The following is a 24302-nucleotide window of genomic DNA, read 5'->3' on the forward strand; positions in this document are numbered from 1 at the left end:
AAGCAGTGAGATAGAGGTGGGCATGTAGTAGAGGAGAAGGAGCGGAGAAGTTGGGAGGGAATAGGGTCAAAGGGACAGGTTGTAGGGTGAGATGATGAGATGCTGAGTGCAGAGACGGAATTAAGGGTGGTTTGGGGAGTGTAGGTGAAAGTGGGTAGAGTGGGACGAATGTGTGGAATTTGGCATGAGGAAATATCTTGTCAAATGGTGTCGGTTTTGTCTGTAGTAGGTGGCAAAATCATGGGTTGTGAGGGAGGAAGGGGAAGAAGGTGCAGGTGGACAAAGAAGAAAGTCGGACATAGCAAAGAGACAATGCGGGTAAGAAGACTGGGTGGATGTTAGAGAATTGAAGAATGTTTGTTTGGCAATTAAAAAGGCAGTGCTTTAAGATGAAAGGATGACTTTATAGTAAAGGAAATCGGGATAGGAACAAGATTTTCTCTAGTGGTCGCTCTGCGGTGTAAGAACACTATTACAGGTAGCAGGTGTGTATGGTATGCCATGGTTGGGGTTTGGATTGTCGGAGACTCTATGTGGTAGCTGGAGCTGCATTAGCATCTAGGGCTGCAATATGGAGCCTGATTAGGGCAGGACAATGTAGTCATAGGAGAAAATATTTATTTTAGTGAAAATGAGAAGTTTATTGTGTTAAGAGTACTTAGGTATCATTGAATATGGGTGACTTTGGGTATAGGGGGGAGGGCATGAGATAAGGTGAGGTTGAAGAAAGAAGGATGTGGTTGAAGAGTGGGAAGGCTAAATTGGTGAAACTAGAGATGGAGCAGTAGCTGGAGAAGACAAGGTCAAGGGAGTGCCCATCACAGCAGGTGGGAGGTGAGGTCCATTGCGAGAGACCAAAGGATGAAAGAAGTAAGTAAAAGAAGTTCAGCGGCAGAAAAAACAGTGGGATTATCAATGGGAATGTTGAAATGGCATAGTATGAGAGTAGGCAGGTCTAAGGATAGCAAATAAGTGAGCTAGGCCACAAAGTTGTCAAGGAATTGGGAAACTGACCCCGGCAGGTGATAAATGACAGCAACACGAAGGTGGAGAGGATAAAAGAGACGGATAGTGTGGACTTCAAAGGAAGATAAAGAAGGAAGAGTTCAGGGGATATGACTTGGAAGGTGCAACTTGGAGAATGTAGAATGCCTACTCCAACACCTTCTCTGTTTTTTTCCGGGTCTGGGAGTATTGCTGAGGGAGAGTGCCTGTAGAAGAGAACTACAGGGGATGTAGTGTCAGAGGAGGTGAGCCAAGTTTCTGTAATGGCAAGGAGATTGAGGGATTTAGAAATTAATAGATCATGAATGGATTCAAATTTGCTACAAACAGATCTGGCATTATATAGTGCACAGGAGAAGGGGAGAGAGCGCAGTGGATATATGTGGATAAGGTTGGCGGGGTTGCAAGTACAGGGTGGATGGAAAGGTTTGGGGTGGAGCGAGGAGCGTTAGTAGAGAGTGGGGATTGTACAGGGCGCAGGATTAGGTGAGATGTCACCAGCAGCCATGAGAAGGAGCAGGGTGAGGTAGTGGACATGCAAGGAGGATTTGTGGGTGTGCAGTTTATTTCTGTTTATGTAGGTTGGAGAGTATGGTGGGTTCAAGAGACAGAACAGTTCATGAGTGCAGACTAGAGAGGAGAGAAGCAGTGAAGGGGAAATCATAATAAGGGAGGGAGAAATAGGATGATCAAGAAAGGTATATTTTGGACTTTACACAATTCATCTACTGATTGATAACTGTAGCCTTGAAAGCTTGAAAACTAAATCTGTTTAGTTAGCAAAAAAAAAAAGGGTATCACATTTAGATTGTTGTCACTTAGGGTTAAAATAATATTAAATGGCAATTTCACCCAAAACTGAAATCCTTATGTAAACCCCAGTCCCCAAAACTTACCTGGTGGATCCACTACCATCCTCCCCTTACTCCTGCAGTCTCCCACAAGCAGTATATTGTAAGTGGAAAACATGCTCCCTATCTGACAAATGACTGGAATGGCAGGAGTGTGCCAGATAGACAGGGATTGTGTGGTCCACTGATACATGGTGGCCAGAATTATTCTATATGGAGAACTTTGTTACTTTGTAGATAAACTAATTTTACATGCACCCATCTTAAGAGTGAGACAGTATGCAATGGTAGGCTTGCTGCTGCTCCCTTAATATGTCATAACTCTCCTTGCAAGGCAGAGAAACACTTTGGTGAAACCTGTCCAGGAGCCAGCATATGTTGGCTGTCTCAAGCCGAGTCAGTACACTTGCATGCTGTACGCTCTTTTTTCTATGTTGTCATTATATGGAAAATTAGATCTTTATAAAAAGTGACAAGTTTTCTTCAGGGTGAAACACTGCAGGACATGAAACCATAAGTATTGTGTTGGCTTAGGTGTTTTTTGGGAAATAAGGTAAATCTTCAGGCATTACAAGGGAAGGCAGTGGTACTTAGTTATTAGAAATCTTATGTCTATTCATAAAGAGGCTATATCTTAGAACAAACCTGGATCACTGTTTCCGATTGTCTTCTGGAAGCCATCTTTCTGCAAAAATAGAAAAATGTTTATAAACCTATACATTTCCATTGACATCAAATATCCTCTGTCCATAAAAAGGCTTTCCACAATAGCTAGAGGAAATGTCTACTTAGAATATTGAAAGCTCCAGTTTAGAAGGTACTTTCTTCCAGTAGTTGATATATTTTCGAGGTAGAATATCCTCAAGATATTTTAACTTAATTGGTCACAGAGCCAGAGAGTCGACTGAAGTTGGTAGTTTGTAGCTGTTCATTCAGCTTAAACTTGTAACCTGAGTGAGTCCCTCTTCAAATTTTTCCAGGATTGTATGCATAAGTGCAGGTACTGGTGGGGGTGCATTTATCCAGAATTACAAAGGATATATTAGTCTGGATGAGGGAGGCTTGCAGTTAAAACATTGTTGTGAGGAGACATATTTTTTAATTCATCAAATACACTTTTGGATTTCTCTGATATAATCAGCAGTATCTTGTTTTTGTCATTTTAGAACAATTTTTTTTAAAGATTTCTCTTTTCGCTTCTTCTAACGGGATATTCTGGATTTTGTGTTATTACAAATTTGTGCATATTTTTATCACATGTCCACTCCGTCCAAACTATTATCTTCACATAGGTTTCAGAATGGGGTACTTCCTGCTTCTGTAAAAAGATTTACCACTTGTATCCTCTGAATTACCAACTATTGAGAAGCATTATGGGTGGTGGTTTTCGCTGGAAACAGACAACTTAATTGCGGATTTTGGGCTGTATATACTCCCTTCCTATTACTTCCCTCCGTTCACCCATCATCACAGAATTTCAGCCCCATGTAACAGGCCACTCACAGTAGATTTTTTAATTCTGTAACACTAAGGGGTACATTTATCAAGCTGCGAGTTTCCGGAGGGTTTGAGAAGTGCAGATGCTGCCTATAGCAACCAATCAGATCTAGTTATCATTTATTTAGTACATTCTACAAAATAATAGCTAGAATCTGATTGGTTGCTATAGGCAACAACTCCACTTTTCAAAACCGCCGGAAACTCACAGCTTGATATATTTACCCCTAGGTGAATGATGCAGTAGGGAGCATGGAAGACAACCTGGAACACATAATGAAGTCATCCATAACCAATGGCGACTAGGCTGAACAATTCCTCTTAGTGGGTGCCTTGTGGTAACATGTGACATATACTTCCATAGAAACCATAAAAATTCTGAAATTGCCTGTTCAGAGCAGATAAACACACTGTTGCTGTCATATGACATATAGGTTGTGAATAAGTCCCCTATCTTAGCAGGATCTGTAAGCATGGGAACGATTAATTAATTTAATGGTTTGTCTCCATAGTTACAGATGCTTTTAAGAAAAATCAGTTATTACAACCTGACATCTCTCAAATAGCAGTGAGATTGTGATTCTTGGCTTTCAACTGGCACATTTCAGGTATATATATCCAATTTCAAATATCAGGGGATATTCCAATAAATTCCAGCACAATTAGTTTATTAGGCAACATTATTTTGAGTGAAACAGAACAACTAGCATTTTGCACTCTGTCATGAGTATATTTTTCCTCAAAAGGTTTTTATTAAGTTTTTAGTAAAAGAATATGTAACAAACATAGCAGTTACCAGAGTACAGTGCATGATGTAGATCCAATAAATCAAACAGAGCTGCCCATAAACAATCAAAAAACAATAACACAGGAAACATTCAAATACACATAAGACAAAGACTTCAAGGGGGAGGAGGAGGGAAACAGACAGGGGGGGCAGGAGTCGGAGACTGGCCATATTGACCCCAATCAACCATAAAGGCACATTTTGAGAACGGGACAGCTACCCTCCAGAGGGGTATACAGCATGGAAGATTTAGGTGGCAGACACAGGTCTATACTTTGAAAAGAATTCGTACCATATGAACCATTTAACCAGGGGCGAGGAAGCTCATGAGGAAAAGTTAAAGCCTATGGTTTCCATCTCATAGCTGTGTTGTACTTTGCTGCTGATTTTGGTAAGAGATGGAACCAAGGGGGATTTCCAGCTTTGAGCTATTGCGGCTCTGGCTGATATGAGTATGTGCCCAGCCACATAGTGATTATAACGCTGAAGATGAGGGGGATATAGGTGTAAAAGTGCCATAGCCGGACATGGGGATAAATCATCCTTAGTGACCTGGGTGATTAGCTGGAAAATTTCAACCCAAAGAGGTTGTAGCTTAGGGCAGCTCCAAAAAACGTGTATAAGCGTACCAGTTTCCCCACAATTTCTCCAACAGTACTTAGTTTCTGACGGCCAGATTTTATGCAGTTTGTCTGGCGTGAGATACACCCTGTGAATCAGTTTAATAAGCATTTCTGAATGGTTAATACACTTTTGACATTTTGTATATATTCTGATAGATTTTCGTCCAGGCCTCTGGTGAAATACCTAAATTTAGTTCTTTCTCCCAAATCCCCTGCACTGAGAGATCTCTGCTGTCCACAGGAACCATCAAGAGTCGGTACCAGACCGAGATGCCTCCCGCATGAGAAGTGGGAGAGAGAGACAACATAATACCAGGGGGAGCCGGTTTTAAGACCGGAGGGAATGAGGGATGAGAATGCACCCAGTGTCTAATTTGGAGGTACTTGTAAAAGTCACGGACTGGGACATCATATCTCTCTTGAATTTGGGAAAAAGAGAGAAGTGAACCTCCCTCCATTAGGTCTCGCACCCGGCTAGCCCCCTGCCTGTCCCAAAAGCCAAGGCGCAGATCTGGAATCAGTTGGAACAGTGCAATTGTAGAAAGGCTAGAGGAGGGGAGATGAAAATCTGGCAGGAGAATCAACATCTTGTCCCAGACAGAGAGAGAGTCTCTAACACTTCTCAGGGCTTGGGAAGGGCTCAGTCTACAGTAAGGTATATTTTTCATCAATGACTTTGCATTAGAGGTATAATAATGGACCTTTTAAAAAAACTTGTTAGCTTACAAACTAACTGTAGAGAAATGTTATACTAATATTACACATGTTCATTGTTGACATGTTGTTCTGTACAGTACTGTTTATGTTACATTATGTGCTTATACATAATTCTAGAAGAGAGTCTGTTGCCCTTGGCTTAGTAGCCCAAGGATGTCTTTCTACATATTAATAGCAGGGATGTCACAGGTATGAGTTGTGTATAGAATGCCTTGAGGTGGAGACTTGTCTCTCATTACATGATTCTAAAATTATTCTGACCAGTTCTATGTCATGCTTACCAGGAACGGGGGACTAGGTTGGTGATGAAATTTTGGAACAGAGACAGGCAAATAGCTGCAGGTGTGAATGACCTCAGCAGCTGGAAATTTCACCACTGATGTACACTGGTTGCCATGACATGTGTACTGTATGTGCTCTACATTTTACATGTTATATTTACTGCATGACTGTATCCAAAAACAGTTTAAAGACTTCCAAATATAAAATAATTAATCTTAAAAAAAATGAATAATCTATTGGATCCAAACCTCCCACATTTGTGAATATCTTCTTATGAGTAAATGCTGCCCTCCAATGTATATCCCATGTTTTCCATGTAATTAAGCTGGTCTCTACTATATAAGGCTCAACTTCAAAATATAGGTAACACTGCCCACAAATAAGACTATCTTTTAATTTGATATGACTATTCCCATCTAATGATAGTTTTTGCAATATGTGAGGCTGCTCCTATGGAATGAGACTGCCACTGCTTCTCGGGGCCCCCATGGGGGTGTAACCTTTCCACCCACTGGGGGGATCTGACTGTGTGGACAAATAGGAAACTCCGCCACTGGTCCTTGGCGTTAGCCATCCCCTATTTACTCAGTCCTGCTATGAACAAAGGCAGAATGAGCGGCTTACTGTGCATGCAATCCATTTCCTGCCTTGGGCACTTGCACCAGTATAGTATTCTATTACTTCCAGAGTAATAATATATAAATGCCCTGGGCAGTAACACATAATCTGCTGCAGACCCTCAAAGAACCAGGTACTTTGCAACTATCCCGGGTCCGGGTACTTTCCACCCATCCCCCTTTTGCCACCACTGCTGCCCTACAAGATGCAAGATTGTTTTCTATGGCATTAAACCGCCATCAAGTGGGTAATACCACCCACTGATGAAACTGGAGAACATTTTTATCTTTAGAACAGAACAAACCCAAAGCTCTATTCTCCTCAGAAAGAACACTTTCAAATTACAGTGCTCACTTTATAACACCAGTTTATAGAGACAGAGACATTTCACAAGAGTAGCATAGAATGGAAATAATATATTTTAATAAACTTTTGTGTAGAGAATACACCTGCTGGTAAGTGGTGGTGCATCGGATAGGTATAAATAGGAAGCAAAGGATTAAAACTGTCTACTATTAATTGTACCTGCCTCAATCAAAACAATCATCAAATAAATGGCTACATTAATAATAAATTAAATGACACAATCGTTCATAAATAAGGCAGTTACATGAGGAATTATACAATCTCTCAAAACATTACTTTGTTTTCTTAACAACTGATGCTTTATTTTACTGGCGCAGTAATCACATGCTGTAAAGAGTTAAATGAATATACCCAACTGACTTTCACAAGTGTTTTCAGTAAAAAACTAAAAACAAAGGAAAAAGTGCATCACTAATCACTTTTTCTTATCAACCTACTCTTTCACAGTTTGAATATAGCAGCAATATGAACACATATGTCTATTATGAAAATATACATAAACACTGCTCTTTTTTTAGCAACATATGGCAGTCGGATTTTCATAGAGGTAATGTAATATAGAAATAAAAACTAACCTACCCAAGGCTTCAGCGTACCGGTGTCTGGAAGAAAATTGGAAATCGGCATTACAAGTGGAAAGATAGGAAAGCACAAGAACTACAAATTGTGAACAAAGTGTCCCTGCTCTGGGTGTACACATCCCTGTAACAGGATAAGGGGGGCGGCCCTATGTCTGTACCTGCTGCTCTCTCCTCTTGTCAGTCATACGCTCTGATGGGTTTGTTTTCTACAGTGTCTGTACTGCAAAGCTGTGATAAACTAGAAGTGAAGAATATGACAGGGCATAAAGTGCTGGTGAATGTCTGTAGTGTGAATGCTGTCTAAGTAACACATTAGAACTGTAGATTTACAGCTGTGTTCTATAATAAGAACTAGCAACAATCCGGTGAATACATCTAGATCACTGGACAACTTGGTAAGTGGCTGCTCTGCAGATGATGAAGATCTAGTACTTCAACAATGACCAGGGGGTAAATGTATCAAGCTGAGAGTTTTCCGGCGGGTTTGAAAAACCAATCAGATTCTAGCTGTCATTTATTAAATACATTCTACAAAATGACAGCTAGAATCTGATTGGTTGCTATAAGTAACATCTCCACTTTTCAAACCCGTCGGAAAACTCTCAGCTTAAAACATTTACCCCCAGATCGCAAAATGCTCCATGTTTTATGCTTATCCAGTGAACATACTGTATATATACTCCAATATGACGATCATTTCATCATAATTTCCAGCCAGCTTTACCAAAATCCAATCAATCCCAACAGAATTTTGATCACCCCCAAACAAGCAGTATTGTGAATTATGAAAACAATAGAGAGCAAAAAAAAACAGGCAAAAAAATGTCAAAGAATTGTGCAGTGTAACACAAAGCCCCATTAATATCACTAGCGTAGACTATTTATAAATAATGTACACATAAATACTGTGAAAGGGTCATTTATGTAGAGCAGCACAAGTCTATTAGTATGCAACTGCCATAATTTAAATTTGTACTGTATATGTTTTGTACTCCATTAGTCTGCGAATAGCCGCAAAGCTGTCATTCTCTCACAATGACAGCAAATGTATTGCTTATATGCTATGTTTAGTAAATGTTCCTAGGTTGTATACATTATTAAACAGTGCATATTATTCTACAATCTTAAAAATCTAATACAACCAATCACATCCAATTGCTCATCATAAATCTATAATTCTGTAAGACAACATTTTTGAAATTACAAAATAGCAATGCAATATCTTCATGAATATAAAATATACTAATACCATTACATGAAACATTGTAGTCATTAAAACGTATTAAAAATAAAGCTGACAAATGACACTATCCTTGCACATTCCATAAGCATTGGGCATACATTGATTACAGTCAGGTGGCAGATAAGGGGTTAATCTCAGCAGCGATTCCTGGCCGTCTCCCTAGATACTCTTATGATAATTAAGGAGGGTCACAGTCCTCATGAATCTCACATGCTACTGTAATTGTGCATATAAATGGCAGTTTTAAGAGTATATGTGCTCCAATAAAAACACATCACACTTGGAATAAACCTTAATTATTCCTGCACTGTTTTACGATCTCATTAAAACACTGCAATTACGTTCAATATCTCATACCTCTCCGTCCGCAGGTCTCCACTCTGCCCAGGCACTCTTTGTGAGCCCCCGTCCCACATTTGGGGCAATAATATCCCTGGAAGAATATTCCTCTGCAAAAGAAATTTAACAAGGTTAACAGGCTTCCAATTTAAACAAATGTTATTATTAAAATGTAAATTACCACTATGAAGCAATATTTAACATCCTTGGATATGAATGTACTTTAAAATCTTCAACAATCGACCTCCTTTAAGAAGTGGTCTCGATGCAGTAATTAAATACCTTTATTTTGGTCCACCAGTGCACATCAAGGTACTGGTCAGTTGAGCATCATTTGTGGTTTAAATTAATTATGAGAATAAGGGGAGATCGGGACATTTTCTTACATGTGCCGCTCTTTTGTGTGAGTGTAAAGCTTTTTTCTCAGCCAATTTAGAACGTGGAGGCACAAAATAGGTCCCATTAAAAGTATAGTACAAGACCTAAAGATCGCCACCACTGAGATGGTGGAAAATTATAATGCTTTTGCAGAGTGAAAATAGCCATTCAATTCTCTGCACAGCAAGGAGTACCCCTAACAATGTACCCTCCACCTGGTTGTCTCGTTTCAAAAATCATGCTCAATAAAATTAAATATTATTTTTGCACTGCTCCTCAAAAGTAAGTGCACCGGTGCAACCACTCTGTCACAAAGAGCGCCCTTCCCTCTACCCAACTCCTTCTTTCGGTCTGTCCTTTGTCTCTTCTGTTCTGCTACAGCGGGAGCCAAGCAGTGCCAGGGGTGAACAGCAGAAGTCCAAGCTGCATTATATGGATAAAAGTATTTGGCCACACCTGTTAATTATTTTATTGAGGTGTTTCAATCAGACCCGTTGCCAGAGGTGTATAAAATCAACACCTAGCCATGCAGTCTCGGATGGAGTAGTGTAAAGCACACCAACACTGGACTGTGGAGCATTGGAAACATGTTCTTTGGAGTAACAAATCACACTTCTCTGTTTGGCAGTCAGATGGGCGAGTCTGGGTTTAGTGGATGCCAGGTGAACGTTACCTGCCTGGCTGCATTATGCCAACTGTGAAGTTTGGTGGAGGAGAGATAATGGTATGGTGCTGTTTTTCAGGGTTTGGACTAGACCCTTATCTCCAGTGAAGGGCAATCTTAATGCTTCAGCATACCAAGCCATTTTGGACAATGCTATGCTTCCAACTTATTGACAACAGTTAGGGGAAGGCCCTATTTTATTCCAACATGACTGTTCCCAAGTGCACAGAGCAAGGACTACAATGACATGGTTTGATGAGTTTGGTGTTGAAGAACTGGACTCGCCCGCACAGAGCCCTGACCTCAACCCCATCGAACACCTTTGGGATGAACTGGAATGAAGATTACGAGCCAGGCCTTCTCGTCCAACATCAGTGCCTGACCTCATAAATGCTCTACAGAATAATTGGGCACAAATTCCCACAGAAACACTCCACCATCTTGTGGAAAGCCTTCCAAGAAGAGTGGAAGCTTTTACCACTGTAAAAGGGAGACCAACTTTATATTAAAGTATATGTACTTGAATACAATGTCATTACAGTCCCTGTTGGTGTAATGGTCAAGCATCTGAATACTTTAGTCCATATAGTGATATGTAAAGTGACAGGAATCTGCTAAATGCTATTGCTCTGCTTAGTAATATTATTGGAAAGGGAAGCTGTTTAGTCACACTGATTTTTAAAGTTACACTACCACCTTGAAAAATATATTCTTAAGATGCTCCCGTCCTTTAGCCGGAGCCCCAGAAAGGTGAGCTCAATAAAGCTCACCATCTTTAATAGGTAGCTGGGCCGGGGAGTGTTTCAGTAAGAGGAGCAGACAAAAATTGTAATCTCTTGACTGATGTTTAAATTTCTCCACGGCTATGAGAGAAATACAGGTGCCCCTGTAAAACCCCTTAGCTAGGGTGAGCGGGTATGTATAACTATTTACTGTGGTAATGTGTCTTATAAAATGGAAAACCCCTTTAATCTTTTGCCTTATAATGATATCCAGTGGTGCATTTTCACATCCCCTGAGTGATACCACTGGTTGACAGAACTGTGGATAACAGTTTGTCTTGCACAATAAAGGGAGTTATTTATATCACACAAATATGCCAGCCTCGTTCTGCATGTTGTTAGACGGCCATTCACATACAGGGGTTGATGTAGCGTCAGATGTCATTTATGCCAAAAGCATAGGGATAAAATAAATCCATGAAAAGCACGCAATTTGGGTAGTATGCAAAATCAAAGGTAAAAGCTTATCTTGAGGTATAAAATAAATACATTTAGCTGGGGTCCCCAAAATATTGAAGATACCAGCACTAGGCTACGCCAGCCAGGGCAGTTGGCACCACAGCAGGAAATCCTGCAGTGCGGAATCCTCTGTCATAGTACCAACCACCCCTTAGGGGATCAGGCCCGCTCTATGGTGAATATTACTTTACTGCAGCTAACAGTTAATTTAGAGCTTTTGGCAGAGCCAGCTATGCATTGTCCTATCAGGATTTTTTAATCCAACAAGAAGATGCCAGCTGTGCCAAATTTCATGCCGACACTTAGTTGAGGACATAATGAGGGTCAGCGAGGGTTGTGTGTTTGGGTGGTCTTTATGTAGAGTCATTTTTTTTTTACTATGGTGTGTGGGGTTTATTTTAACATATTTCCCTGGTTCCTGTGGGCCCTGGATGCCAGAGCACCACGGCACCACAGAGAAATGATATATTTCCACTTTAATTTAATTTTTAAAAGACACTTACCATCCAGGGGTGTGGGAATAGCCAGAGTGCTATTAGCACAGGGCTAGTTATGCCTAAGAAAGGCAGAGAACAGTCCTAAGTAAGTCTGGTCATCGCTACCTTTTAGTTCATTTAAATATCATATGCAAATCTGTTAGGGGACCTAACAGTGCACTGAGTGAACTTTTGAACATGGTGCCTATTGGTGTCAGCAGGTATGAACCCGGTTTGTAGAGGCACGTCAGGTACTATAGAGAGAGGTACATATATGCGGAACGAGAGCACATCTGGCAGAGCCACAAATTATGACAGTATGTGACAACTAAATTACCATTATTAAAAAAGATATTAACATTTAATTGTTTCAAAATGTTCCTAGCTGTTGCTGTCCCTTCAACCAATCACATTAAACTCTTAATAGGCAATATCAGGAGTTTCCCTGGAAAAGTCTAAGAAATCAAACTGCTGTACAAAAAGTACTCTGTCCTACGTCCTCTGTAGTGCTAGTATTTCAAAGATTACTAGCACTCAATCGCATGCTAGCCTTAACTCTTCTGCAAGGCTATTGTAGAAATGACTGCATCACACAATTGGGCTATAATGTTTCTATGTATTAATCATGCCCTGTACACCAGCTACGTCTAATTCTGGTACAAAATAAACAAATATACAGAATGAAGTGCAATATCGTCTTATACCACATACAATAATATATACACCGCATATAAAAATGAATATGAAGTTTATTGAATGGCTAGATGGGTCACCTGAGCAGCATCTGACACACTTTGCAGGATGTAACACTTTCAAATGTATGCATATGAAAATCATGATTATTTGCAGTTGCATTGTCCGGCCGAATGTTGGACCTACAAGAAGAAAAAAAGAGAAGGAATGTAGTTGGAGTGACTCAAAGAAAGACATCAAGTACTGTAGAATGAAACCCCCTGTTCTATAAAGCAGAGCAAGTTCAGCATTCACAAAACAAAACGGATTATGTAGCCCCTACAATTTATTCTTTTGAGTATAAAAGTGTTTCAATTTAGAACAATCACACACTTCATTCACATGTGATTTATGTTTGAATGTACGTCTTTTTAATATATGTTATAGGGCTTCAAGTGTTTATTGAGTGGTGTATGCAGGCAATGCACTTTAGGAACACAGATGTGCACTGGAAAAAGAACCTACACCAAAAACAGAACATCACTAAAATAAGTCTCTAGACCCTATAAATTCTCAGTGTGCTTTTGCCTAGTGATTTAAACTCTCCAAACCAGAGATGCCGAATCCGCCCCTCTTTACAATGTTTTACTAAACGCAGGGCTCACCTGAATCACTGCTGTCAGAGTCTTGCTACCGGTTCCCCATAACACTCCTTCTCTTTTCCAATAAAATAAACCCATACATCTTACTTTACTACCACCAAAAAGCTTTGGGGCCCAGACTGAGTTATACAACGTACACAACAGATGTGAAATTTCATTCCATGCTTCCTAAATATGAAAATGTCAGGCTGAACGATACCAGGATAAAGAACAAAAGGAAGGATGTAACCAGACAGGTGCAGGTGCAGACAGATAAAGAGGTTGTTAGCTTAAAGTTTATACATTTTTAACCTCTTCATCTACACTACCAACACCTGTAATGTTCAGATGTAGGGTGGCTTCTACAATCTCTACACAATGCGTTCAGTCATCTTATCTCTTTTCTGTCACCTATGACTGATTATTTGGAAAGATAAGCAGAAACCCAGGATTATTGGCAATTTGGCTGCGCTTTCGGCAGAGGTGAAGAAGGACAGCAGGAGCCCCAAGCAGAGAAAATAGTAACCTGTTGATTGTCCACTTAAATTCTAGGAGTGTTTGGTGTTTTTTGGCTATGAGTTGGCAATGTTGATTGTACAATTTTTTTTTTACATCCCAAATTGTATCCAGTAACCATTGCCATGTCTGTTATGTGTCTCTTTATAAACTCAATAAAAAATATTTGAAGTGTAAAAAAAAAATTCTAGAAGGAGTACAATATGACATTGATAAACACCCATCAGATGTCCCTCTTGAAACAGGGGAGCCCACTCTGCCCTCTCCGAGGAGAGAGCAGTACTAACTTGCTTCAGTGTGATGTTTGGTTGTGAAGACATACACAGCCACATCCAGTTATTCAGTGAGGAAAGAACAGCAGGTGATTAATAGGGTGCACAAATTCTCATGGAACCTTTACAACTACCACCCACCCCTAGTACTTTGCCATAATGTATATTTATCATTGGCAAAGGTGGCATAGTATGGAAAAAAAGCATAGGATGGTGAAGGGGGTCTTGACACAGTGAAAAGTGATTGTGGCTTTAATCTGCAAACTGTCTTTTCTTGTTTTAACTTTAAAATTGTCTGGGGCACATAACTGTAAAGCGCTATACCCGGAATACATCATTTCTTGCTACACTGGATATGCAGAGTGTATCAAAGTGGAAATAGTTTTATTAGATAAAAAAACAAGTTAAGGTTGTGGGGATTATGGAATGAATACATCCTTTATAAAACATCATTTACACCCTTTGCGTAATTCCTGTGGAAATGATGAAGTTGTAAATCACAAAACTAGCTTGGTCAATTTTTAGCAATCCTTTGAAATTTATCAAAGTAAGTACTTTGAATGTGTGCAGTAATCTTATGTGCCACATTCATGCTCCATGGTTATCTTACAGGATTGACTTGGTCCCATTCTGGAGAACCTGCAATCTGTCTAATATATAATTCAGTATAACATTTTCACATTCATGACTGATACATAGAAGCTCAATGCTCATGGTAGCAGTTTGTTCCAGTTGCACCAAATATCAAATATTTGGTGCGACTGGATATTCGGAATTCTTTAAATAATTATATCCACCCAAACTATCTAATTATTCCGTACTCTGGGAGGTGCACCCATACACATGTAATTATACATAATTCTTACAGAAAATAATGCATTTTGAAGCACTCTAGAAAGCCAGGATAAATCCTAGAGTGCTTCAAGAAAACGCATAATTTTCTCTTCTTTAAAAATTACACAGAAGTTTAGTTCCTCTTTATTGTGACATTCAGCTTCTTGCTTTAATGTAATACAATTATTTGTACTTTTGTAGGCTGCAATGCTTCTTGCACCCTCTGTTCTCTCTATTATGTGCAATAAATGGAAGATCCTTAATAACGAAATAGCAGCTGAAAGCCTTCTGGTTAACATCAAGCAATATATTTTGCACATGTGCATTTTTAAAAAAGCAATATATACATTGTGTATTAATAGTTTTTTACACAGCCCCGGGTATATTTTGATAATGGCTGTTAGCAGTTAAACAGTTTTCTATTACTTTGCATTAAAATCAAAAAGATCCCTCTTATGTGATAACATTTGTGGGAGGGGGGGGGTTATGCAACCATGATATGTATTTATTAGAAATACCAGAGTATGATGACTTTTTTGGGCAAATTTACACCTTGACAAACCATGATGCACTGCAAGGGGTGCATAGGTTATACTGGCTGCTTTTGCATGTTGCATACTAATACTGGGCAGATTTTTTTTTATACTGCAATTGAGCTAGGATGACCCCCACTCCACTAATAAATCTATTAGTACATGTTCAATATGCCCCCGTGCAGAACAACATGGTTTTGCCAAGGTGCAATACTGACCCGTTTAGCTGGATTTACTCATAACTCTAATGAGGCTCTTCCAATATATTTATACTATACTGCTACACATTTAGGGCTCTATGCATCAGGATAAATATAGAGGTAATAAATGGCATATTTCCTCCATTCTGCGCAGCTGACTATCGGGCAAGGCTGGAGGGAGAGTTGGAGTAGAGCGAGGAAACACACGCATGTTAATGAGGCCAATTGTGTTCTGTTCCTGGGATAGAGCTACAATTTATGTAATACCTCAATATTACATAATGCGCCCCTCTGCACCAAAAAGGAGCAATAGGTTTTTATGTACATAGAACCCTTAGGGGCAGATTTAATTCACCTCGATGTCTGGCCAATATGGTAACAAATCTCCGCTCATTGTCTCCTTGCATCTCTATGGGACGTGGAAAAAAATGAGCAGAGATTTTAGTAAAAACATTGCGGCGATGGGCCTGAGATATTAACGAGAGCAAACAAAAAAAAGGAGTAAGTTTGATCCTGAACAAACCATGTGACAATGCAAGTCCTTTTGTTTGCTTTGATCTCTTTAATGACTCGAGCCCGATAAGTCTCCGCAGACTGTCCCACCTTGCGTGGAATTGAATCGCCCCCCCTGGTATTTAGATATTTATGTGAATTGTGCAGAAAATTAGCTTTTAATATCTGCTTTTTGCAATGAACATTGCAAGAGGTGCACTTTCAATGAGCCTTACTCAATTAAATGGCAAATCTGTTTAATAGCCTAACAATCTGTGTTATATTCTTCTATTTTTTTTCTTAATATTCATGCCTATCTATGCATGCAGCATTGCCACAAACCTGTGCTGTGGATGCAGCCAAGGAGGGAGGGTGTGACTGCAAGGACTCCTTTCCTAAGCTGCACGTGCGTCTTTGGAAAAAAATGTAGCGCGTCTTGCACCCTAGGAGGAGTGCAATGGTATGCTCCCGATGTCGCTGGTTATCTCATTAGATATCTGTCTTTGTTCAGTTAATCTGAGTTCCAAGAGCGTTCCTTATCAAATAGCCTTCTATTACAGTGGTAAACAGGGATCCCCATTAAATATGAGTAAATGTTTTCTTATTTTATAAATAACTAAACAATGTTTTCAATAGATTACTACTCTCACTTTAAACATATCAGCAGGCACACTGTGAATTAACCTTCACCAGGAGGCATGGGTAAATGCCGTAATTTTCACTCTGACACTAGATGCAAATCGCCATTAGAGATCAGTAGAGAGTAAAGTTGTCATGGAAATCATAGAGAGGCTGAATTAACAAATTGTGGTTAATAGACACTAATGGATCTAGCGGTCTCTTCACGCAACGACTCTATAGGAAGTCTATTGGCATTTGAGCACCCTGCATAATTGCCTATATTTTAAAATCATTTCTAGAGACCCTTGCTGCTGAGTAGGTCATATGTGTGTAATGATTTTAGATATCTTAAGTCATAAAGCCTATGAAATAGAAAAAATGCTGATAATTGCATTTGATGTATAGAATAGGAGGGATTATACTGTGTAATCGGTTACATGGGACAATTCTTTAAAACCTGGTAGTGTTCCAGGAAATTAGCGATGTTGGCACATATGCATCCTGGGTGAAGTGACCGTTCACAGGAATTACCCACTTAGATGATTTGTGGATTTGAATTACTATCATATGTGTATTTCTAAGATGACTTCACTCTTATATATACCCATTATTTAAGTAACAAGCAAGATAGAAATTACACACAGGAACTACCAATAGCAAACGAATAGGATATCAGTGTTTTTAGATAGATATATATATATATATATATATATATATATATATATATATATGACTATTTATTATTAATTAAATCTCTCTAATACTTTGTGCATTAACAGGTTAAAAACTACAATTGTAAAATATTTTTCATGCAGATACCAAATAATAATAACAAATGTTATAAATATGTTAATTTCAAGTCGCTTTTGTGTTTGCTTTTCATGTAATATTATTATTGTATGTAATTGTTTATTGGTACAGCTTAATGCTTTTATATTAAATGATTGTACTGTACATGTGCTGCAATAAATGTTTAACATATACATCTTTAAAAATAATTGCTGACACATTTAAGAATAATTTTCTACATGATGATTTGTTTTCAAATGCAAATAATTTGGCACAAAGAAAGAGCTTGTATACATATATGCACATACTCTACAAACATACAACACAAGTAGAAACTTACAAAGCCATTGCAAATTGTTCCAGCAATTTCTTCATCAAGTCTTTGGTTTTGCAGTAAAATTCAAAACCATTTTGCCCTTGGACATGTGTAAGGTAGAATCCATATGACCACTGCAGAAAATACATATATAATACAATATCAACATTGAAAAATACAGGCGTGCATAGATATATCTGTAAATTAACATACAAAACGGGGGATGATGTGGTGAACCTGAAGTGGTATAAAGGGAATTAATTTCAACATTTTCCATAAAAACAGGAATAGACATTTTAAAAGATCTACGTTTAACTAGTAAAATCAGAGGCGTAATTTGACATTGAAATTTTGTAAGGGCCCCCATGTACCTCCCAATGGTGAAAAAAAATCACAAATACATATGGAGGTTTGACAGGGAAGGCGGGGTCCCCTTCAGCTGTGGGCCCCATAGCCTTTACACCCTCTGCATCTAGGGTAGTCATGTCCTTGGGTAAGATGATTATAGCGCATCACACCAGTTTATAAAGATACCTCTGCTTTAAAAGTGGACACATACACTCTGAAGGCAGCTGATATGTGGAATGAACCACACTACTCATGATACTGCTGACACGTGAGCATCAGTGATGTTAGTAGTTCAAAGTGAATAGGATAAATATTGATTCAGTTTACACAATGACTGCCACATCGGAATGAGGCAGATCCACTTTAAAGAGGGAATGATAACACAAAGCACAACTGCTTTGCGTATTATTTCAAAATGAAAAAGTGAATATGAGATAAATGATCAAGGAAGCAGCGGCCAACAGAAAAATGCAAGTGGCGTTCATTGTAATGAATGGCAATTGCCGGTTTTGGATCAGGTTTAGAAATACTGATCTGAGGTCACTAAGTTTGACCACTAGAGGAAGCTCACATAACAAGTCAGGCAGTTCAGACTGCCTGGATGCCATGTCTGCTTTTTGTTCCCCTCAGTTATGGAGCCTTTTCCTTCGTCTATCCAAACTTCTCTTTTTAAAGAGAAAATCATTTTCTTCCCAACTCTCTCTTCCACTTGTTCAAGTTCTTTTCTTGCAGTAACTTTTTTTTTTTCAATTATTTTCTCTTTTACCTTTTTGTTCTCCTTGTCGGTAGTTGGATTACTGGTTATTTTGTATTTTTGAAGATCTATCACCTCCTTCATTTCATAATTGTCCCCTTTTCTTTTGCACACAATGACAGCTTTATCAAACAGGAATATATACCTTGAAAAGAGTGTAAAATTCAACATCAGCATTATCTGGATTCAATACTCAGAAAATTAAATTGATTTCACCAAGTCACCCGGATCCTCAATAGAAGTGACCCTGTGACCCAGCAAACACATTATAGGTGACTGTTCCCATGGGGGACTGACCCTGTATCTCAGTAAACATATTATTGACATAGTGTCACTGAGTAAACATGTCACTATTATTGGACTTACTCGTTAGTCATTAAGCTATAATTGTCAAAAGGTCACAGTAGGTCACAATCTTCTAATTTCAGCTGACCATTTAACCAAGTAATCATGTCATAGTTACTAGGTTATGTTGTTTATGAATTGGACAGACATACGGATGATCTCTTTACCTGTCCTGCTTTGTGCGTTTGTCCAGTGTACTGAACTTGATCTCGCCATCCACTTTCGGTCTTCCATACAGTATTAGAGGTTGATTCTAGACACAAGCAAACAGTTGTTATTTATGGTATCTGAAATGAAACTCATTATTTTATAACCATGTACCCAGAAATGTGGAAATGTTTCCCCCATCAATGATTTAAATTCTCTCTATAGCAAACTCAAGCATAATGCAGATACTTTATACAATGTGGATGCTCAACTGTAAAAAAACATCACTAGAAAGTTCAACTTGCTTCTACTTTAGAGGCACACATTTAATTCAAATTAAATGTTTTCCCAAAGTGCTGCTTGGTTTAGTCTCATTTCTTAAATGAATCACGAGAACATATAATATCCTCATTGCACTCATCTGCCAGCTAACAACGAATCTAAAACAGTAAAAAAGATGAAAGTCTTAGCTGCACATACCTGCTGTATTTCTAAATATATTTTAAGTGGACCTGTCGCCATTAATAAATACTGTCTGGTTCAACAATACATCAATAACTTTGTCGATACCAGAGTATCTATTTTTCTCACCTTTTACTAAGTTAAATTTATATTGTTATACTCATGTCTGCTGACATTTACTCTCTAATGCCAGTGGCCTTCCAATGAGTGGAGAAAGACAAATGTAGCAGGCTTTCTAGTAGTTTGAAAATAAAGAAATTCTTCTATGTTATTCAAAACAAAGCTAATGAGAAAAATATGTTTTCAATTTTAAAAACACAACTAGGATTATAGAACAAGATGACAGCATTTACAGAGCAGCAGAAGCTCCCAGAAGGGAGGAATTAGGTGGAGTAAAGGCGATCCTAGTAAAGTACTGAGGCATCAATGCACCTTGTGGAGCAGTGCAGAAAGGATATTACATTCATTATCATGCAAAGTGGTGAATGCCCAGTCACACTCCACAGAAGGACTTCAGTTTTGTACTAGCACTGAGCTGGCAGACTTCATGTCTCATCCTATCTTTTTAATAAGACACGATCTGCACCTATATATTGGATTGACTAGGTGTATTTCTAACTATTGTAATTGTGCCAATTGGGACACTTTGCCACCTTCTAATAGAGGAAAGAGTGGTGGTGTCCCTGGGAAAACACAGCCTAAAGGTGCATAGAGGGTTTAATCTACACACACACACACACACACACACACACACACACACACACACACACACACACACAGCAGGAGACCAGGTGGAGCACCTGGTCTAATTAATTAAGGAGTCAACCAGAGCAAGGCCTGACAGAAAGCTTAAAAAGCTGGGTTAGAACTGTGTGCGGGAGACTGAAGCCAACAAGTGGCCAGTGACCAGTTAGGGACCGTACTGTGATAGCCAGAGTTTAGGGTTATGGGACTGCTTATTTCTGTGAATGTTTCATTTGATTGCTGAAGATACTGCCAAGACTGTTTATCCATCCTGACAAGTAAATAAACGTCAACGTGGTTCAGCAGAAACCTGTGTGCGGATCCATCTGTTTGAAAGCTTTTCACATAATAAAAAGATCAACACACACAAAATTGACACATGTAATAAAGACAGACCAAATTTTAAGCAAACAAATGAAAAAATAATTTTATTTAATGTGTTGGTACTAGTGATCATCGTAAAATGTACTTTTATGCGGTGCTTACACTTTTGCCCAGTGCACCATTTATCTTGCCTCCTCTTGCACTTAGGCACATTTCTAGCTTGCAGAAGTGTTTCCCGACAGTGGACGACCTTGAAATGTCCTGGTGGATTATCTAGGTGCAACAGTGCAAAACAAAGGTTTTTTGTGTTGTGCATCTAGTGCGTTTCATAAATGAAGGTCACTGACAGATTTGTCTATAATATTTAAATGATCTAAAAGAGGGAGGTGACCAGAAGTATTTGGAGGTATTCCCTGCCATTGGAAAAAATTGATTTAAGGTGGTTTAACAGGACAGAGTGCATTAGGAACCCAGGTAGCAAGAGCTTGGATATAAATTTGCTCTTAGGTGTGCTCCTAGGCTGTGGAGACACAAAGGTAGGAGTGTGCCTTGCCCTGTACTGGTACACATGTAAGGTGTTTTTGCAATATGCTTCATAAATAACCTTCTGAATGTTCATTATATATGTAATGTCAGACTAATTGGTTCCACTGATCTGATTTTATAAATCAAGATATTTTTTAGTATCATTCCTCAATCTGATCAAATTCAGTGTTTCATAATTTTGGCAGCATAATGCTCACAATATTATTGCTGTTCACTACCTATCCAATATGTCAGTTCCTCATTTTATTAGTACTTCAGATCGGTTTTTTTTTATCTATAACTCTTATAACACATCAGACATTTGATAACTGATCTCCACTAGCTGACACTGATAATACAAGATTCAGTGGGTCCCATTTTCTGCAGGATGCTGGGCATCAGGGGGCTAGATAGGCAGACAGTACATAGGCCAGGGCCTCCATGGCAACTACTGATGTGGACTGGGCTCAACTACAGTGTTTCATGAAAAAATATGTTTGCTGCCAGCATTTATATGAATGTAAAGTATAGGAAAGCAAATTATTAAAGGACGAAGACAGAAATAAACAGTTGTTTACAACTATCAGACTTATTATAAAAAACATGTTTAATTAATGATTAAAATGTGTTCAGTGCAAATGTACCATAACACTATTGTTTTCATAACTCTGTATTGTAAAATATAAACTATGCTATAATCCAATATATGGTAAGAACAAGACAAAATAAATCTAAAATATAAATCTAAAATAAAAATAAAAACTCTAGAGTCAAAGCCCATTATAAATTACAAGACATTAGATAGTACTAATTCAAGATTATGATATATTTATTCAACTGTCACCCACATACATAAAAAGCTGAAATAATGGATTAATGATCTCATCCTGCCCTCTTATGGCCATTATGGATACTACACTTAAAAATTGTGTAGGACCATCAGCCAGGACATTAGCTTTTTAAATGTGTTTTCCAGTAGATAGATATGACTGAATAGGGATTAATCAAATTCCATTTCAACATATGCATTCTATGTTTGACACCTTAACTGTAGGATGTTGCATAATGTGTTGGTGCTATATAAAGAATAGGTAATACTGATACTATCAGTAATAATATTATTTAATTTTCATCTGTTTACTTGTAATACAATTCACAATTGTTAGCATTAGATATATGCTCAAATTATTGAAAAATATCTTAAATCAACATTGGTTACATTTTTAAGATGCACTAAATCAGAAATGTAAGAAGTCAAAGAAACACCATTCGTTACAATGAAATTGTTAATGTATTTTATGTATTTTAGAATTAAGAAATGCAAATGTGTTACTCTGCGATTTCCTGTGCTATATAGTATAGTTGTTTAATCTTCTTGATCAAACCAAGTTTTAAAAAATAACAAGTAGCACTAAACCTGGAATTCAGGGCCTGATCAACCAATAGGCTGATCAGGCTGCAGCCTGGGGCGCTGGGACCTGGAGGGGCGCGACACCTGCAGCATGTAAGAACTTTTTTTACTATTGCTTCTCCTGCACACGGAGCACCCCTTCCCCCTCCTACACACTGTCCCTCCCGCCTCCCTCCCCTCTCCTCCCTCCTCACTGACTGTCGAGCGTGATGTCATCATCACATGCTCACTGTGTCAGTGAGGAGCTGCAGTAAGAAGAGCTGACTGCCGGTGGAAGAGAAGACAGGTAAGTAGATGTGTGGTTATGCAGAAAGGGAGGACAGAGTGTGTGTTTATGCAGAAAGGGAGGACAGAATCTGTGTTTGTGCAGAAAGGGAGGACAGAGTATGTGTTTATGCAGAAAGGGAGGACAGAGTGTGTTTATGCAGAAAGGGGGGACAGAGTGTGTGTTTGTGCATAAAGGGGGGGAGAGTGTGTGTTTGTGCAGAAAGGGAAGACAGAGTGTGTGTTTGTGCAGAAAGGGGGGACAGAGTGTGTGTTTGTGCAGAAAGGGGGAGACAGAGTGTGTGTTTGTGCAGAAAGGGAAGACAGAGTGTGTGTGTTTGTGCAGAAAAGGGGGAGCAGAGTGTGTGTTTATGCAGAAAAGGGGGGACAGAGTGTGTGTTTATGCAGAAAAGGGGGGACAGAGTGTGTGTTTATGCAGAAAGGGAGGACAGAGTGTGTGTTTTGCAGAAAGGGAGGACAGAGTGTGTGTTTTGCAGAAAGGGAGGACAGAGTGTGTGTTTGTGCAGAAAGGGAGGACAGAGTGTGTGTTTATGCAGAAAGGGGGGCAGAGTATGTGTTTATGCAGAAAGGGGGGGACAGAGTGTGTGTTTATACAGAAAGGGGGGGACAGAGTGTGTGTTTATGCAGAAAGGGGGGACAGAGTGTGTGTTTATGCAGAAAGGGGGGCAGAGTATGTGTTTATGCAGAAAGGGGGGGACAGAGTGTGTGTTTATACAGAAAGGGGGGACAGAGTGTGTGTTTGTGCAGAAAGGGGGGACAGAGTGTGTGTTTGTGCAGAAAGGGGGAGACAGAGTGTGTGTTTGTGCAGAAAGGGAAGACAGAGTGTGTGTTTGTGCAGAAAGGGGGGGAGCAGAGTGTGTGTTTGTGCAGAAAGGGGGGAACAGAGTATGTGTTTATGCAGAAATGGGGGTACAGAGTGTGTGTTTATGCAGAAATGGAGGGACAGAGTGTGTGTTTATGCAGAAAGGGGGGCAGAGTATGTGTTTATGCAGAAAGGGGGGGACAGAGTGTGTGTTTATACAGAAATGGGGGACAGAGTGTGTGTTTGTGCAGAAAGGCGGGACAGAGTGTGTGTTTATGCAGAAAGGGCGGACAGAGTGTGTTTATGCAGAAAGGGGGGACAGAGTGTGTGTTTTGCAGAAAGGGAGGACAGAGTGAGTGTTTATGCAGAAAGGGGGGACAGAGTATGTGTTTATGCAGAAAGGGTAGGGCAGAGTGTGTGTTTATGCAGAAAGGGAGGACAGAGTGTGTGTTTTGCAGAAAGGGAGGACAGAGTGTGTGTTTATGCAGAAAGGGAGGACAGAGTGTGTGTTTGTGCAGAAAGGGGGGACAGAGTGTGTGTTTGTGCAGAAAGGGAGGACAGAGTGTGTTTATGCAGAAAGGGGGGACAGAGTGAGTGTTTT

General features: G+C 39.3%; 1 protein-coding gene across 1 annotated transcript in view; it reads right to left on the reverse strand.

Moving 5' to 3' along the window:
• VAV3 (vav guanine nucleotide exchange factor 3) overlaps positions 1–24302 on the reverse strand; it is a 191007-nt gene that overhangs the window by 45237 nt on the left and 121468 nt on the right. Inside the window, exons 13-19 of the mRNA XM_075182568.1 lie at positions 19169–19254; positions 18669–18801; positions 17579–17688; positions 12442–12543; positions 8928–9019; positions 7326–7348; positions 2502–2541 (exon numbers count right to left, since the gene is read on the reverse strand). Coding sequence (XP_075038669.1) covers positions 2502–2541; positions 7326–7348; positions 8928–9019; positions 12442–12543; positions 17579–17688; positions 18669–18801; positions 19169–19254 — 586 coding nt within the window. The remainder of the gene's footprint in view (positions 1–2501; positions 2542–7325; positions 7349–8927; positions 9020–12441; positions 12544–17578; positions 17689–18668; positions 18802–19168; positions 19255–24302) is intronic.

The sequence above is a fragment of the Mixophyes fleayi genome, chromosome 8, assembly GCF_038048845.1.
Source record: "Mixophyes fleayi isolate aMixFle1 chromosome 8, aMixFle1.hap1, whole genome shotgun sequence".
Classification (NCBI taxonomy): domain Eukaryota; kingdom Metazoa; phylum Chordata; class Amphibia; order Anura; family Limnodynastidae; genus Mixophyes; species Mixophyes fleayi.